The sequence below is a fragment of the Caenorhabditis remanei genome, chromosome IV (assembly GCF_010183535.1).
Source record: "Caenorhabditis remanei strain PX506 chromosome IV, whole genome shotgun sequence".
NCBI classification, from domain to species: domain Eukaryota; kingdom Metazoa; phylum Nematoda; class Chromadorea; order Rhabditida; family Rhabditidae; genus Caenorhabditis; species Caenorhabditis remanei.
Window position 1 is genome coordinate 14996555 of NC_071331.1, and position 14226 is coordinate 15010780.

At 36.0% G+C, this 14226-nt stretch overlaps 3 protein-coding genes across 3 annotated transcripts; 1 reads left to right on the forward strand and 2 right to left on the reverse strand.

Annotated features, from left to right (window-relative positions):
- Nucleotides 1-4874: 4874 nt before the first annotated feature.
- Nucleotides 4875-5466, forward strand: GCK72_014196 (uncharacterized protein; the record flags this gene model as incomplete). The annotated part of the gene is made up of 3 exons (XM_003100691.1): nt 4875-4922; nt 4967-5045; nt 5342-5466. 3 exons carry the CDS (start codon nt 4875-4877, stop codon nt 5464-5466), a joined length of 252 nt encoding a protein of 83 aa, XP_003100739.1.
- Nucleotides 5467-7627: 2161 nt separating this feature from the next.
- GCK72_014197 (uncharacterized protein) lies at nt 7628-9219 on the reverse strand (the record flags this gene model as incomplete). Its single annotated transcript, XM_003100755.2, has 5 exons — nt 7628-7907; nt 8005-8166; nt 8215-8551; nt 8830-8950; nt 9103-9219. 5 exons carry the CDS (start codon nt 9217-9219, stop codon nt 7628-7630), a joined length of 1017 nt encoding a protein of 338 aa, XP_003100803.2.
- A 1647-nt stretch (nt 9220-10866) lies between these two features.
- Nucleotides 10867-14138, reverse strand: GCK72_014198 (uncharacterized protein; the record flags this gene model as incomplete). The annotated part of the gene is made up of 9 exons (XM_003089348.2): nt 10867-11067; nt 11118-11791; nt 11838-11985; nt 12033-12170; nt 12216-12817; nt 12868-13188; nt 13233-13718; nt 13767-13879; nt 14089-14138. 9 exons carry the CDS (start codon nt 14136-14138, stop codon nt 10867-10869), a joined length of 2733 nt encoding a protein of 910 aa, XP_003089396.2.
- Between the last annotated feature and the right edge of the window lie 88 nt (nt 14139-14226).

Here is a 14226-nt window from a genome sequence, read left to right on the forward strand (position 1 = left end):
AAATCTCTTTCTCGCTTTCATTTCTATTTTTCAGAAATTCTTTCCAAAATGCTCCCATCTCATGTTTTTATCTGCCTAAATTGACTTTCTCAATCAATAAGTTGCCATAATTGATCTACAAAAACTAGATATTTTTCTGTGATTTCTTCGCATCAAATCAATAGATCCATGCCAATTATAACGGATCTTTCTTCTTCGTTCTTCTTTATCTTTGTATTCTTTTCGTACCTCATAATAAACAATTCGGTTGAAATTGATGTCTACAACAGACCTCGTTGATCATGATGGTCTTTAATGTAATACAAGTTGATATATGACGTCTTTCGATCAGGAACATTTTGCATCACTAGCCATTTTCAGCAAAACAAGGAATAATTGTACGGGAGAATAGCGATCATCGATTTAGTCAGTTCATTTTGAGTGAAGGAACTGAAATAAATGTAGAACAAAAAACAGTTAAACTGATTAGATATTATATCAAATTGAGAATATTCACGGTTAGAACAAGTGAGGTTCTTGTTCTGTGAGAAGTCAACTGTCCATGTTTTCTCAATTCTCAGATAAATTAAAATGATTATCTCACTTCAAAGAAGACTTCAATTGAACAGTTAGAGAGTTGCAAATGATATAACGTTTTGGAAAATTCAGAAAAAGATTGAAGTGTTTTTTTCGAGTTCTCGAAATTAAATTGATATCCCTATTACCGTTCCAATTAGTTGTGGCTTATGAGTGTCACAAACTCCAGTTCCCGGATCAACATGTACACTTTGTTTGCGTGTCCTGGATACTTTTATCTGATCTGAATAGAAAGTGCCCTACCCTGAAAATGTAATGTTTGTATATTCCAACTATACTCCTTTATATTTCAGAAAGAATAGTTTTAGAAGCGTAAGAAATAGTTTGGAAACAAGTTCTAGAACTCTCTTTTAGAAACAAGTCAAACAATAATAATTATACCAAGGATGGATTTCTGAAGATTACAAATACATTTTTCCACGTTTTCTACCAGTCTCAACCATTTTGATTTATTTATTTATTTATTTATTTTGAATACGCACGCAAGGTACGTGAAAATTAAGAGTTGAGAGTTCAATATGTCCGTGTCCGTTATCCTTAAAAACGTGAACTTCCTTCATTTACTGTATTTTCTTTTCTTGTTTCTTGCTTTAAAAGAAGCAAGAAACAAGAATTTACTAGCTTGTATTTTCAGTTTTCAGTTTTTTCTCAAAATTCACCGTTTTCAGTTTACTCAAAATACAAAATTATTTCCGAAAATGATTCGCTCGGACTTTTTTGCCTCCCCGAAATCTTCTTTTCGGATCTTTCGACGGAGGAATGTCGTGGATCGTAACATGTAGTTCCGAATAGGCAATTTTTCGTTCTGAAGATTTTTATCTATCCTGTGGAACAATTTTTGCAGCTGATGTTTCTCTTTTCTAAAGCTTCATGTTGGGGAGTTAAAGGCAATGGAAATTAAGAGATGCATGTATTCACACCGTGTATTTACCAAGTTAAGATGAAGTGGCATTCCCACAGTAATCAGGATTAACAGTTAATTGTTCACAATCTTCTCAGGTTCAGTGGGCAATGAATATCTGACCTATAATATTCAATTTTCAAAGTTTTAATTTAACCAGATTTGAAAGTTTTAGAGAACTGGGACTCCCCGATTGCAGCACAGGCTTCCAAACTGAAAAGCGAGGTTTTACGAATCTCGGATCGATGAATGATATCGATTTGACGTACTTGAACTGGGTGCTCACAATAGCTGAAAGTTAGGAAATACATCTTCTGAACAAAAAGTTTCCCGAATCCGAAAAATCAAGAACAGGATTCTCTCAAAAATTTCAGATAATATATTGACTTCATGTCCAACAAAAGAACTCATAATCCTGTTTTTGTAATTCTTGTTCCGGATCGGAATATGTAGTCGTTGTTTGGGAACATTTCGTTTCGGCCAGAGATAGTTATCTTCTCAAAGCGTCTTATTTTCTTCAAAGAGCTATCTAATCTTCTATCTCAAATGATCGTTTCGTTTGCGTGAAATTCGGCAAAATGTGAAACATGTGTATCCGGGAGAAACCAAACAATTAGTTGCTGAAAAATAAAAAATTAAATAAAAAATTAAAGCATAATATTGAATCGACAACGGAGAGGAAAAGATATTTTATACAAATTGGGTAAAATGTTTAGAATTTGCCACTAGAAGTAGACTAAGGGAGACGATATTGTCGATATTCAAAATACTTCCAGAAGTCAACGATTGCTCATCCAACATTTTCCAACAAAAACGACCTATTTCACAGATTTGTTTATTCAGAACACCGAACCTTCTACTGTTGTCCCCTCTCCATTACTAATCGAATACTCTATGTTAGATTCTCGATCGAATTTCAGTGTTTTCCAATTAGAATAAGCCATGGACAACTCTGAAACTTCAGTTACTTGGTTCATTGTTGAAATCTTCACTAACGTATGGATCATTAGGTTATGTATCGAAGTTCAATTGTTGATCCTCCTTCGTAGTTTTCGGAAATTCCCGAAACGGGCGGATGATACCATCTCCAGGAATCTTTGAAGATACTTCTCTTCTACGGAAAACTTTGGAAGAAGACAATCTTGAATTCGGATCTTGAAAGATCTCATTAGGAGTTCAAAAGTTCAAGATGCAACATTTCAAATAAAGAAAAAGTGACAGAAGTAACACAATTTATTGTCTTTCTGTATTTTCGAGAGAGGGATTTAGGATTATTCCTTAAATTTTCATTTGAATGACTGAAAGGAAGACAATTCTCGATGCAAACTAAACAAATTGTTTCAACTTTTGGTTTTCTTATCAAGTTTCTCAATTCTTAAACCCACACAGGAAGGAAATTTTCATTATCATTCTGATTTTTGTTGCGTAGTTTCAAACGGTTTCTCAAGTGGTTTTTTAGATTTAATGAGAGAAAAGATCAAGAGATTATCAAAAGAACCTTTTGATTGTTGCCAAATTAAAATTCTGCCCATAAATCTCCATTATCATTTGGTTTTATCAGGTACAAAGTCACAATTTTAAACAAAAAATCCCAACTTTTCATTCAATCACATCACTCTACATTTTTCAGATAAAAGAACGGGAGGGAAAGCGAAAAAAAATCAATCCGTACAAACATTGTTATCAATGTAGAGAATTGTATTTTGTGGTGCATTTATTGTGCTTTTGAACTTTTTAATTTTTTGGTTTTTTATTTTATTTGAAAGGTGCCTCTTGAAAATCAAATCTGGAGCAATTTAAACAATTTCTAATATCGTCGATTTCAGAACTTCAGAAAAATGTGCTCGTACCTTTCATTTGAAAAGAACACAAAATATTATTCATGGATTTGTTATTTACTTTTCAAAACATGATAAAAAAATTGGAAATGAATAATTTAAAAGTTGTCTTTGCAACTAGGAAACGGGAACCAAAAAACCAGGAAACATGAGTTTCTGATAAGACCCAATCTCTTTAGAAACTGATATTTTCTTGAATCAAAACGTCATTTTATTACAATTTCTGATTCCTGATTATTCATTCTTTGAAAATTTCAAGATTCACCGGTGACTAATTGTTTACAAATAGCACTGTTTCAGGAAAGAATATTAAAGTGAAATAACTGTTGTTATCTGAAATTCATACCTTTCTATAATCACATTCATTATCTCTGTCTACATGACTTTTCCATTCGAATGAACTGGTGAGAAAACATAGCAGGTGCACGACGTTGTTTTTATTCTGACTCATTTTCGAGTTATTTCAAAAATAACATGTATGCGAAAAATCACGAGAATGTCCGCAATTCTGGCTTCTCTTTTTTCAGTTCTAGTTCAATTATTATTCTGCATGAAATGCCTGCCAAGGTATTAACACATTAAGATTCTATTTTTGATATATTTAAAGTTTTTAGTTTAATCCTTACTTTGGTTCATGGATTATTGAAAATCTTCGAATAATTTCAAGAATTTCATTCAAGAGTCAAGTTTTCTGAAATCGATAACTGGATTCATTGTCAGAGAAAACTATTCGAAACTTAACCGAGATTTGGATTTATATCAAGAAATAATCGGAAATTTACTTCTAAGTTCGATTGGAAACATTTTGATAATCTTTTTGATTCTTTTTTTTGTTAGACTTTTGAACTCTTTGAAGAAAATATTAAATCTTCTTTATTAAAAATTGAAAATATTGTTCCAATCTAATATTAAATTATTTTTAATTCCCTTAATTTATGTCTAAATGCATTTCAAATTGATAATTTGAAGTTCTCTGAAATCACTTTTAGCTAGATTCAACAGTAAAGGGTCCTCACTTTGACGGGTATATTTTTTCTCGTTGAGTGTTTTCATCGGCTCTATTTTTGAAAACACCATGAAATAATAATAATGTTTACTCTCCGTGCTCTCTATTTTTTGCAGTTATTTTTGAGATGAAAACTCAAAATCTGTAGTTAATTTGTGTTCTCGTAGTTGGATTCCTATCAGTATACACTGCCAAACCCTCCCACAGTTATCAGTTTCTCTTTTACCTCATTCACTTTTATTATAGGTAAAAGAGGTCAGAGAACTGTGGTTAGAAGAGTCTGTGAGGTCAAATACCTTATTTCCTTGACCAACCCATACGAGTGTCTCCACCAGTCCGTACCCTTCTTTTCTCTTATTTTTTTTTCAAATTGTTGTTTGTCCATCACAAACAAATACATTTTCATTTTCGTTTACATAAGCGAACCACTGTCCACTCTCCCTCTATCTCTTTCACTCACTTTCCCACTGTTCACTCTTCAATTCATATTGATTTGCAGCTGAAAAATCAAGCAAAAATTGATCTGGAACTGTTGGAATTCGGGCGAATAGCGATGGAAGTGTTCGTAGAATGGGCACCAAATGTTGTACTTCTTGTTGGTGTAAGTTCTTTTAAATGAGCGTTCATCTGGAAGATTAAATTCAGGGAATGTCGATCGTATGCATAGTAATTCATATTATTCAATCAACAATTCGACCTCCAAAGTGCTGTAATAACTCTTCAGGTGAGCTTTTTTGTGGTTCAATTGGGTATCATCAAGTGATGCCATATGGTGATAAAAACAGTTATCAATCAAACTATCGAAAATTTTGATAATTTTAATAAGATCAGCAGCGAAAATTGATGTTGAAAATAAAAATACTTACCCAAAATTAGGAAAAATATGTATGCCTCGCAGTATAACTGTCGAAACGAACTTTATAATAAATAATTTTGAATTCAGTTAATACGATTTGGATGATGATATTTAATAAAAGTGAAATTATAGAAAACAGCTAATGTTTACATTTATATTTTCAGGAACACTGATAATTGGTCTTCCACAAGTTCATCCTCATAATTCGTTTCGATATGTTCGATTGGAGAGTCAAAATATTGAAACTGACTCATGGCATAAGACTGCTTTCCCTGTTTATGACGTGTAATATTGATCATTTTTATAAAAAAAATAATTATTGAATTGTGACTGAAATTTACAGAAAAATGTACAAAAGGAATAATAAAAATCGTTGCACAGCGAGCTTCTGAAAAGATGAATCCAGTTACTGTATTGGAACTAATCTTCTGAAAGGTGGAAAAAATAGATACTATGATTTCTGGTAAGAAAATTAATGAGGAGGAAGACCTGAAAATTGTTTCAAGCGGTTTTCCCATGATATTCGCTTCAACTTTATGTGAGGACGTCTGGGCGTTATGTTATAAACTCCAGACTTTTCACGGATCGGGCCCACGGCATGTTTCCGAACATTAATTTTTTATTTTTTATTTTTTTCGAAAAAGCATAGTTTTTCACTAAAAATTCAAAATTCAATCAAAAGGTGAATATGTATGATAATTTAAGCACTTTCACTTTAAATCAGACTTGTCACGGGCCGGGCCGGGCCGGGCCGGGCCGGGCCGGGCCGAAGTCAGGAAAAATTTTGGCCCGGCCCGGCCCGGCCCGGCCCGGCGGGCCAAACTCAGGAAAAATCTCGGCCCGGCCCGGCCCGGCCCGGCCCGGCCCGGCCAGGCTCTTTTGAAACATGTTGAGTTTTTGATTTTTTTTTGGAAATTTTAGGAAAAATGTGAATATGTATGATAATTAAGGCATTTTTACTCTATTTTTTCGAAAAATTTCAAATAAAATTTGGTAAAAACGGGTTCCCATTTTTTGAAATCAGGAAAAATTTTGGCCCGGCCCGGCGGGCCAAACTCAAGAAAAATCTCGGCCCGGCCCGGCCCGGCCCGGGCCGGCCCGATTTTTGACAAGTCTGCTTTAAATTTTTGAAAATGTTCAGAAAATTTTGTTAAAAATGTGTACCCATTTTTAAATCCGGGCCTGTTTTTGACAAGTCTGATAAATTCTATTACAGGTGTCGTTAAAATACTGGCTTTAGTAACTATTAACTAGCGTTCTTGAATAAGAAGCCCACTCACCATGCGACTTCTATTATATTCACAGATTGACCAAATTGGTAATGAATTTTAAAAGTTTCAAATTGGTAATGAGAAGTAACAGTGATCATCTGACTATGAAATCAATACGGAGAAAATTAGGTATAAGAGTAACCAACAGTTGAAGTCCCTCTTGAAGCTCTTCTCAGCTCAATCAATCGCAATCTTTCAACCGGCTCTACTGTCCTTCTCCATTCATATTCCCCTTTCATGTCAAGATGCCGTTTGAGTGTCGATATTCAAAATACTTCGAAAAGTCAAGTGTTGCTCATTTAATATTTTCCAAGTCAGAAACTGACTATTTCACAGATTGGCTATTCAGAATACCAAATCTTCTATCTTGTCAGCTTTCCATTATTGATCGGATACTCTATTTTAGATTCTAGATCGAATTTCAGCTTTTTCCAATTAGAACGAGACAACTCTGAAACTTCAGTTACTTGATTCATTGTTGAAATCTCCACTAACGTAAGGATCATCAGATTATGTATCGAAGTTCAGTTGTTGATCCTCCTTCGTAGTTTTCGGAAAATCCCGAAACGGGCGTATGATACCATCTCCAGGAATCTTTGAAGATACTTCTCTTCTACGGAAAACTTTGGAAGAAGACAATCTTGAATTCGGATCTTGAAAGATCTCATTAGGAGTTCAAAAGTTCAAGATGCAACAGTTCAAATAAAGAAAAAGTCAAGAAATTCTCAGGTATAAATGAAACCAACAGTTGAAGTCACTATTGAAGCTCTTCTCAGTTCAATCCATCATAATCTTCCAACCGGCACCACTGTCTTTCGCTATTCATATTCTCCTTTCAAGTCAGGATGCCGTTAGAGTATCTCCACATTGATTCTCTTATTTTTCAATGTAATGGTTCCGTAGATGAGAAACAGGAAGAGGTTATTATGTTCCCAGCCGGCTGACATTTTCTGCTTCCTTTGTGTAGCGTTTCCAAGTGAGCAGTATCGGAGACGATGAGTGTATTTTGCTGATCTGTCATGATGAGGGCCCATATAATGTTCGATTTGATATCCAGACTTTCCAAATGAAAAGGCAAATTAAAACTCTTCATTGATTGAATTAAATACGGAACAATAAAAGCGAACCCGAATGTTTGAAAACAGTACAGAATAAAACAAAAAGATGAAAACCGCCAAGTTACATCATTGACTTTCCTCGTTGAATTTCACATCCATGATTGTTAACTTGTCGGTCAATGATTTCATCAGCAACAGTTTTTCGATCATAGACAAGTCCAAGAGTGGCAGCAACATCAATAAGAACTCTCGTCCAATTGTATTTCAAGGAATATTCAGAAGTGCGATAGTCTTGTGGGAATGTATGATGGAAGTTGTGACCTCCTTCTCCAACGGCTGCGATGGTTGTGAAGACGTTCTCAACTGGAGATACTGAGTGATCGTATGGCTTGTATCCGAAACTGAAAAAAGGAGGATTTGATTTTGTATTTTTTCTTTGGTGGTTTCTCCCTGGATTTATCTCCAAGATGTATTCTAGTAATGAAAGTCAAAACTCACTAATGGGCAGCACTGTTGATGCACCATGTGGCATGAAGAGTGAAGCAGTAACGGAAAGTGGCAGCAGTGTAGAAGGCGATGAAGGCAGTTTCTCCCCAGAAGTAGACTGGAATAATGGTTGGGAGAACGAAGCAAGAGAGGATGACAAGTGGGAAGTAATGTCTGAAAATTGAATAGTTAGAACTCGACTCTTCAATGCAATCTACTCACTTTCTCTGGAAAACGAGAACTGGATCACTCAAAAGATCAGACATGTCAAGTTTAGCTCCTTGTTCTTTCACTTGTGGATGTTTACGGACGAGAAGCCATCCCATGTGAGCGAAGAAGAATCCACGTGTAGTGTTATGTGGATCAGCATCAGTATCAGTCCATTTGTGATGACAACGATGATCACGAGCCCACTCGATGACGTCATTTTGGAGAGCAATGTTATTCAGAAGCATCAAGAAAATCCTCATTGGAGTTGTGGCTTTGTATGATTTGTGAGACCAGAGACGATGAGCTCCAGCAGTGATTCCGAATCCTCCGAATACATACAGAAGGAATGCTGAATATAATTCATTTATTTTTACTTCGTTCTTCTTTTCTCCTATTTTCCCTCAATCGTCTCGTGTTGATAAAAACGAAAACCCCCGGAATGATCGAGAACTACATCCCGTTTCTCCTCTCTAACTCTCTATTTCTCTTCCGATTTCCTCATTCCCACAATTTGTGGTCATCTTTCTTTTGAATCACGCCATAAATTTTTCGGCGACATGAGAAGTTCAACTACTCTTTCTCGCTGATCAAACTGATAACAAACTATTGGAATGAAACAAGACATACTGAAGATGACGGTTTGCCATTTTGCTTCGAAGATAAGTTGATAGAGTCCGATGGCGGCTCCGAAATGGAGAGCAACGAAGAGAGCGACGTTACGCCAGACGATCTCTCGCTTGTATGGAATCTGAAAAAAAAAAGACGATGAAGGTTGAATGATATTCTCCAATTGTTGTTTAGGTTATCATTTACTTCGAGATTAAGAACGATGAAAAAATAAATGAATAAAATCTTTTTTCAGATCACACTTCAAACTTTCAAAATAGATGAATATCTCACCTTCTTGCTTTCCTCTTGAAGTTTAGTTATCTCATCTGGATTCACGGCAAGATATTGAGCTTCTGGAGCATCTTTTTCGATCTTTTTGGCGATGCTTGAACGAGTTTTGACGGTCATTTTTCTGTATGTTTTCTGAAAAATTAAGAGTTAGAAGTGAATGACCCAATGAAAAGCTGAAGATGAAAAGCCGAAAGGAAAAAAGAAGGAATAAAAGTTTTGGAGGAGTTATTGAAGTACGTCTTCTTCTTGATTCTCTCCTTTTATATTCGAGCATAGATCTAGGCATCTGCGTAGTTGAAATGGGCGGAGCTCCATGCCCTGCTACACTACGCAACCCTTTGCCCTGTCCCGTCGTCTCATATCACACCATTTCTGATACTGAAGAAAAAGGTGGGTTGGTTGTTTTCTGAGCGAAATGAATGAGTAAAAGAGTGTGCAGGAATACGAGACGCATGATAATTGTGTTGCAAAATTGTTGCGTGAGGAACTGAAAGGATCACAGAAAAGAGGAAAATGGAAATTAAGGAGGAGGTACACAGAATCTGACTGTTCATTGGAAACGCAGTTGAGGACTATTCTCATTTTATTTGGTCTTCATATCAAAACACTTACGAATCACGTTTTTGTTTTTTCATGTCAGGAGGTCTGCATGCTCTCAAGTGGGTCACATTGTTTCGAAATGTGTACTTTAGAAAGTGGAAAGTTTCTGGAAACATAATGACTTCAATTATAAGGAATCGGCTGGTTTTGATATAGTAACTTGACTGATTTGAATTACTTCTGATATATCATTGGGGAGTCGGAAAATGGGAACTCTCTAGGCCTGTTTCGTCGTTCGTACCTGTTTTCTAGAACAACGATTCGATTTCTCATACTTTTCTGAGTCAGCAATTCAGTTGTTCCGTCTTCCCATTACTATCACTTTTGAACCCCTGATTCATATCTGTTCTTATTGAATACTTTGTCCTCCTTCAGTTCACTTCACTCATCGAAAACCAATGAATCTAAATTCATTCTTCATTCTTTACTTGTATTCTCTCTTGAGGCATCTCTTTCTTTCGAGAAACCTATCGCCCGTTGAGTTCTTCTTCAAGATAACTGACCATTTCTTTGATGTTTGTCATTATCAGCTGATCATTTTTCTTCTAGATTGTTTGCTCCACTACACTACTTTTTCTTTCTACAACTTATAGCATCCGCATGTTTTTGCAATTGGTTGACCAAATGGATTATTTATTTTAAGAGCAGTTGTTGCATAGGAATAACTTCAACCATTTCTGAAGTCAAGTGAGTGCGGGAACCAAAAATAGTGTATGTGAATACTTTTGAGCATGTTTTCAATAATCGTATTTGTTTTGTGGTTAATCAATTTTTAGGATGCCTCTGTCCCGCGTCCCGTGTAAAACAATTTCTCAAAAAGGATAACTGTTAAAGAAATGCGTGTTTGAAAAGTTACAGTTGCAAAAGAATAATCTGAAAAGATGTTGTGATGAACTCATTTCATGTCTACTATCGTAGTCGTGTAAACCTAAAACTTGTGAAACTTTCACAATTCTCTATCTATCTGAGATATCAAAGTTCAATGCAAACTTTCTTTTACGTTGTCAGAAATACTCAGTTTTGTCCGATACCCGATACTGCATAAAGGGAGAAAGTCAAAAAAGGAAATGATAAGAGAAAAAGAAGAACTTTGTCCGAATTCTGATGATTTATTTGATAAAGACTGACGACAGTGATAACCGAAACGAGAGAAATCAAACATGACTACAATTTTCCGATTCCTTTTAGTCGTTCCAACCATCCACGTTTCTCTCCTACGTGACGACTTGAGGGTGTCGGAATTCTGGAATCTGTTGGAGAAGTAGTCATTCGAGGTATTGATGTCGATGGATCGAGAGTACGAGGACGAAGATTAGAAGAGATAGGCGGCTCACGGTTTGCTATCACACTTTCTCCGATTGTTCTCTGAAATTTTCAAAACTTTTTATGATTTCCAGTTGTTTCCAATAACTTACAAATCTTGACAACTGTGCCGATGGTTGCTTCAACCTGCTCACAGGCTGAGATCTTTGAATTTTACTTTGTCTCCGTTCATTCGCTTCGGCATGATCTCTCCGCTCTCTTTGTTCTTCTCTTTCATGAAGAGAATCTACAGTGTTCCTACTTTCAGCCGAAAACGCTCTCTCCAATTTTCGGACTCTTCCCATTTGTGGAATATTAGCTGGAGTTATGTTGGCAGTTGTTCCCTCAGGTACAATATCATATGCATTTCCTTTGACTGGTACTATTATCCTTCTAGTGAAAACTGGTGTATTGAGAGGACTATGATGAGCATTATTCGAGAAATCTGATGACGTCACAGTTGTCGTATTCATTCTAGAAGAAGGAGCCGGCGGTTCGTATGCATTGTATCCATGATCAATACTATTAGTTTTTATAAACTTGATACTTCTTCTCGTTTCCTCATTTCTCCGAATTCTTCTCTCTTCAGTTTCAACTAAACTAATCGGTCTTCTATTACTTGGAACTTCTCTTGTAACTCTATCTCTCATTAAATTTGAACTTGATATACCAGAAGGACCTCTTCTAACAGTTGGTCTTCCATTCATTTCTCTTATCATTGTCTCAATACGATTAGTTGCTCGTCGCTCTGGAACAACCGAGTTTGCTGCCAACTCCATCGAAAAATCTGGAAATAATTTGTTTGAAACAAATACTACAAACTGCAATTGTACCTTTTGAATAAGAGAAAAGTTTCAAAAACTCTTCTTCAATGTTTCGTTCACTTGCAACGATTGCATTCTTTTTGATAGTACGTCTCGAGTTTTCAACTCTTGATCCATGAAGTTTCAGTGGCAAGTAGAAGTTTAGATCTTGTCGAACCTAATGATTTAAACAAAATAAAATTTATGTCCATTATTTAAGCTTACATTTCGATCTGAAACACTGTGTCCGTGGAATGAAGAAGGCCTCTTCTGTCGTTTTCCTCGCAATGTCTGCATTATTTTGAGCCTCTCCAGCTGAGCAAGACTCACGAGATGTGAAGATTGAGATACGATAAGGTCAATCTGAAAAATGGATTATAAAATACAGTCGAGATTGGCAAGACTCACTTGTGCTCTACTAGCTTCATTAGCTTTTTCAATCATCGCCCATCTCGCTTCATTCAATCTTCGAACAACTGAATGAGTGAATGCATACAACGCTTCATAAGTCGGAAGATTCTCCAATCGTCTCTTCATATTCATCTCGTCAATGCCGATTTCCATGAGACTTGAATGAATTACTCTCATGTGTTCTCTTTGAAGATTTTCTAGCTTTTCAAGACAATTTTGATGAGCTTCCTTCTCGTGACAACTTGAATTCAATGCCATTTGATGAGCCGTTGCAGCTTCCAGTTTTGCATTTTGCATTTGATTTTCAAAGATTCGTAGCCTCTCCTCAATTTTCTTTATCCAAACTGTTGCGCTTTTCTCCATTCTCTCGTCAAGAGTAAGCCTATCCAATGCTTCAGAAAGTGCACATCTTCTACTCAAAGTATTTACTTGCATCTCTACTTTATGAAGCTGACATTGCAGTTTACTCTGCTGTTGACTCTTTTCTCTAAGTTGCTCCACAAGACGAAGATTCCTCATTTTCATTTCTTCAATTTCAGCCATCAAATTATCTTTTTCATGTTGCCAATGAGTTTCCTTACTCACTCGATACATATCTTCTGAGTATGAATATTTTTTTATTTGAATACTTTCATTTATCAACACTCACCATGTCTATAGTTGTTCACATTTAAAGATGAAGCCGTCTTCCGTTGTCTAATTTGTCTCAAACAATCGGAGTCTTCGCTATCATCTCTCCGATAATAACTCGCTGGACGAGGTGGTTTATTGGGAACTCGAGAGCAGTGATCCTCCAAATTTGCATACATTCCTGAAGATTCAGAATCATTCCCGTTTCCTGATATTTTTCTTCGACGTTTCTTGACAACTTGTTTCGTGGAAGTTGTCTTTGAATAAGATGTTGGTTGAGGAATATGAGTGGAGCGTCGACGAAGTCCGAGTAGATCGAGGAAGGAGGAACGACTTGTAGCTGAAAAATGCATTATTTTGGTCTGCATTAAGAAGAAAACTCACTCATTGTTTCAGATGGATCTCTAGAAGAAGATGCAGATGATGGAGAAGTACACGCAGAAGTTGAATGATCATTCTGATGACGTGGAACATTGATTGAATCACATCTTCTTGTTGTATCCCTGCTCCTATGATCATCTTCATCAAATATTTGTTCATCGATTTCACTGTCACTCAATTCAGGTCGAACGATCGGAGGGGCTCCGTTCCTCCCGTAAGATACATCTGTAGATGTTGTCATTGAATTGTTCTCCTTTCTAGGTGGAGTTGACAATCTTTCTCTCGCTCCATTCCGTATTTCCATTGATTCAGACGACCGATTGGATCTTCGTAATTTGGGAAAAATTGAAGATCCACGTTGTTCGAACATAGCAGACATTCGCTGAACTACATTTTTCGAATTCCGAGGAGCTGGTACTAAACGAGTTTTCAATCTACGATTCTCAGTTCGAAGTGAACCAATTTCATCTACCAACGAGCAGAGAACAGCTGAAAAGTTTTGAGTTTTGAGGTATACAAACAATATAAAAAACTGACAAAGAATCGGAGGTCCTTCATCTGTATCTTGGACTATTTCATTCTCATTTTCAAGAGTTTGTTCCATCATTTGTTCAAGTTCTCGGACAAATTCTTCTTCTTCCGACTCATATCTGGAAACAACATTTTGAAAAAAAATCACATTGACACTTCTTGGTTTTTCAACTGCTTGAGCATTCAAAAATGTGATTTTTAAGTAAAAAATAGGAAAAGTTTCCATTTTTATCCTGCAACAATTGCAAAAAAGACTTTGACCCATATCAAATTATAAACGAGCTGAGAAAATTGTTTGAAATTTCAAGTCATCTCGAAAAAACCAAACCTGAGTATAATATCTCGGACAGAATAACCATTTGGGTGTTGATTTGACATTATTCAGTTCGTAGCCGCAAAGATCGAATGATGAAATGCAACTAGTTATTCAGATGAGGGAGTCTAAGATTCGTGAGGTGTAATTGAG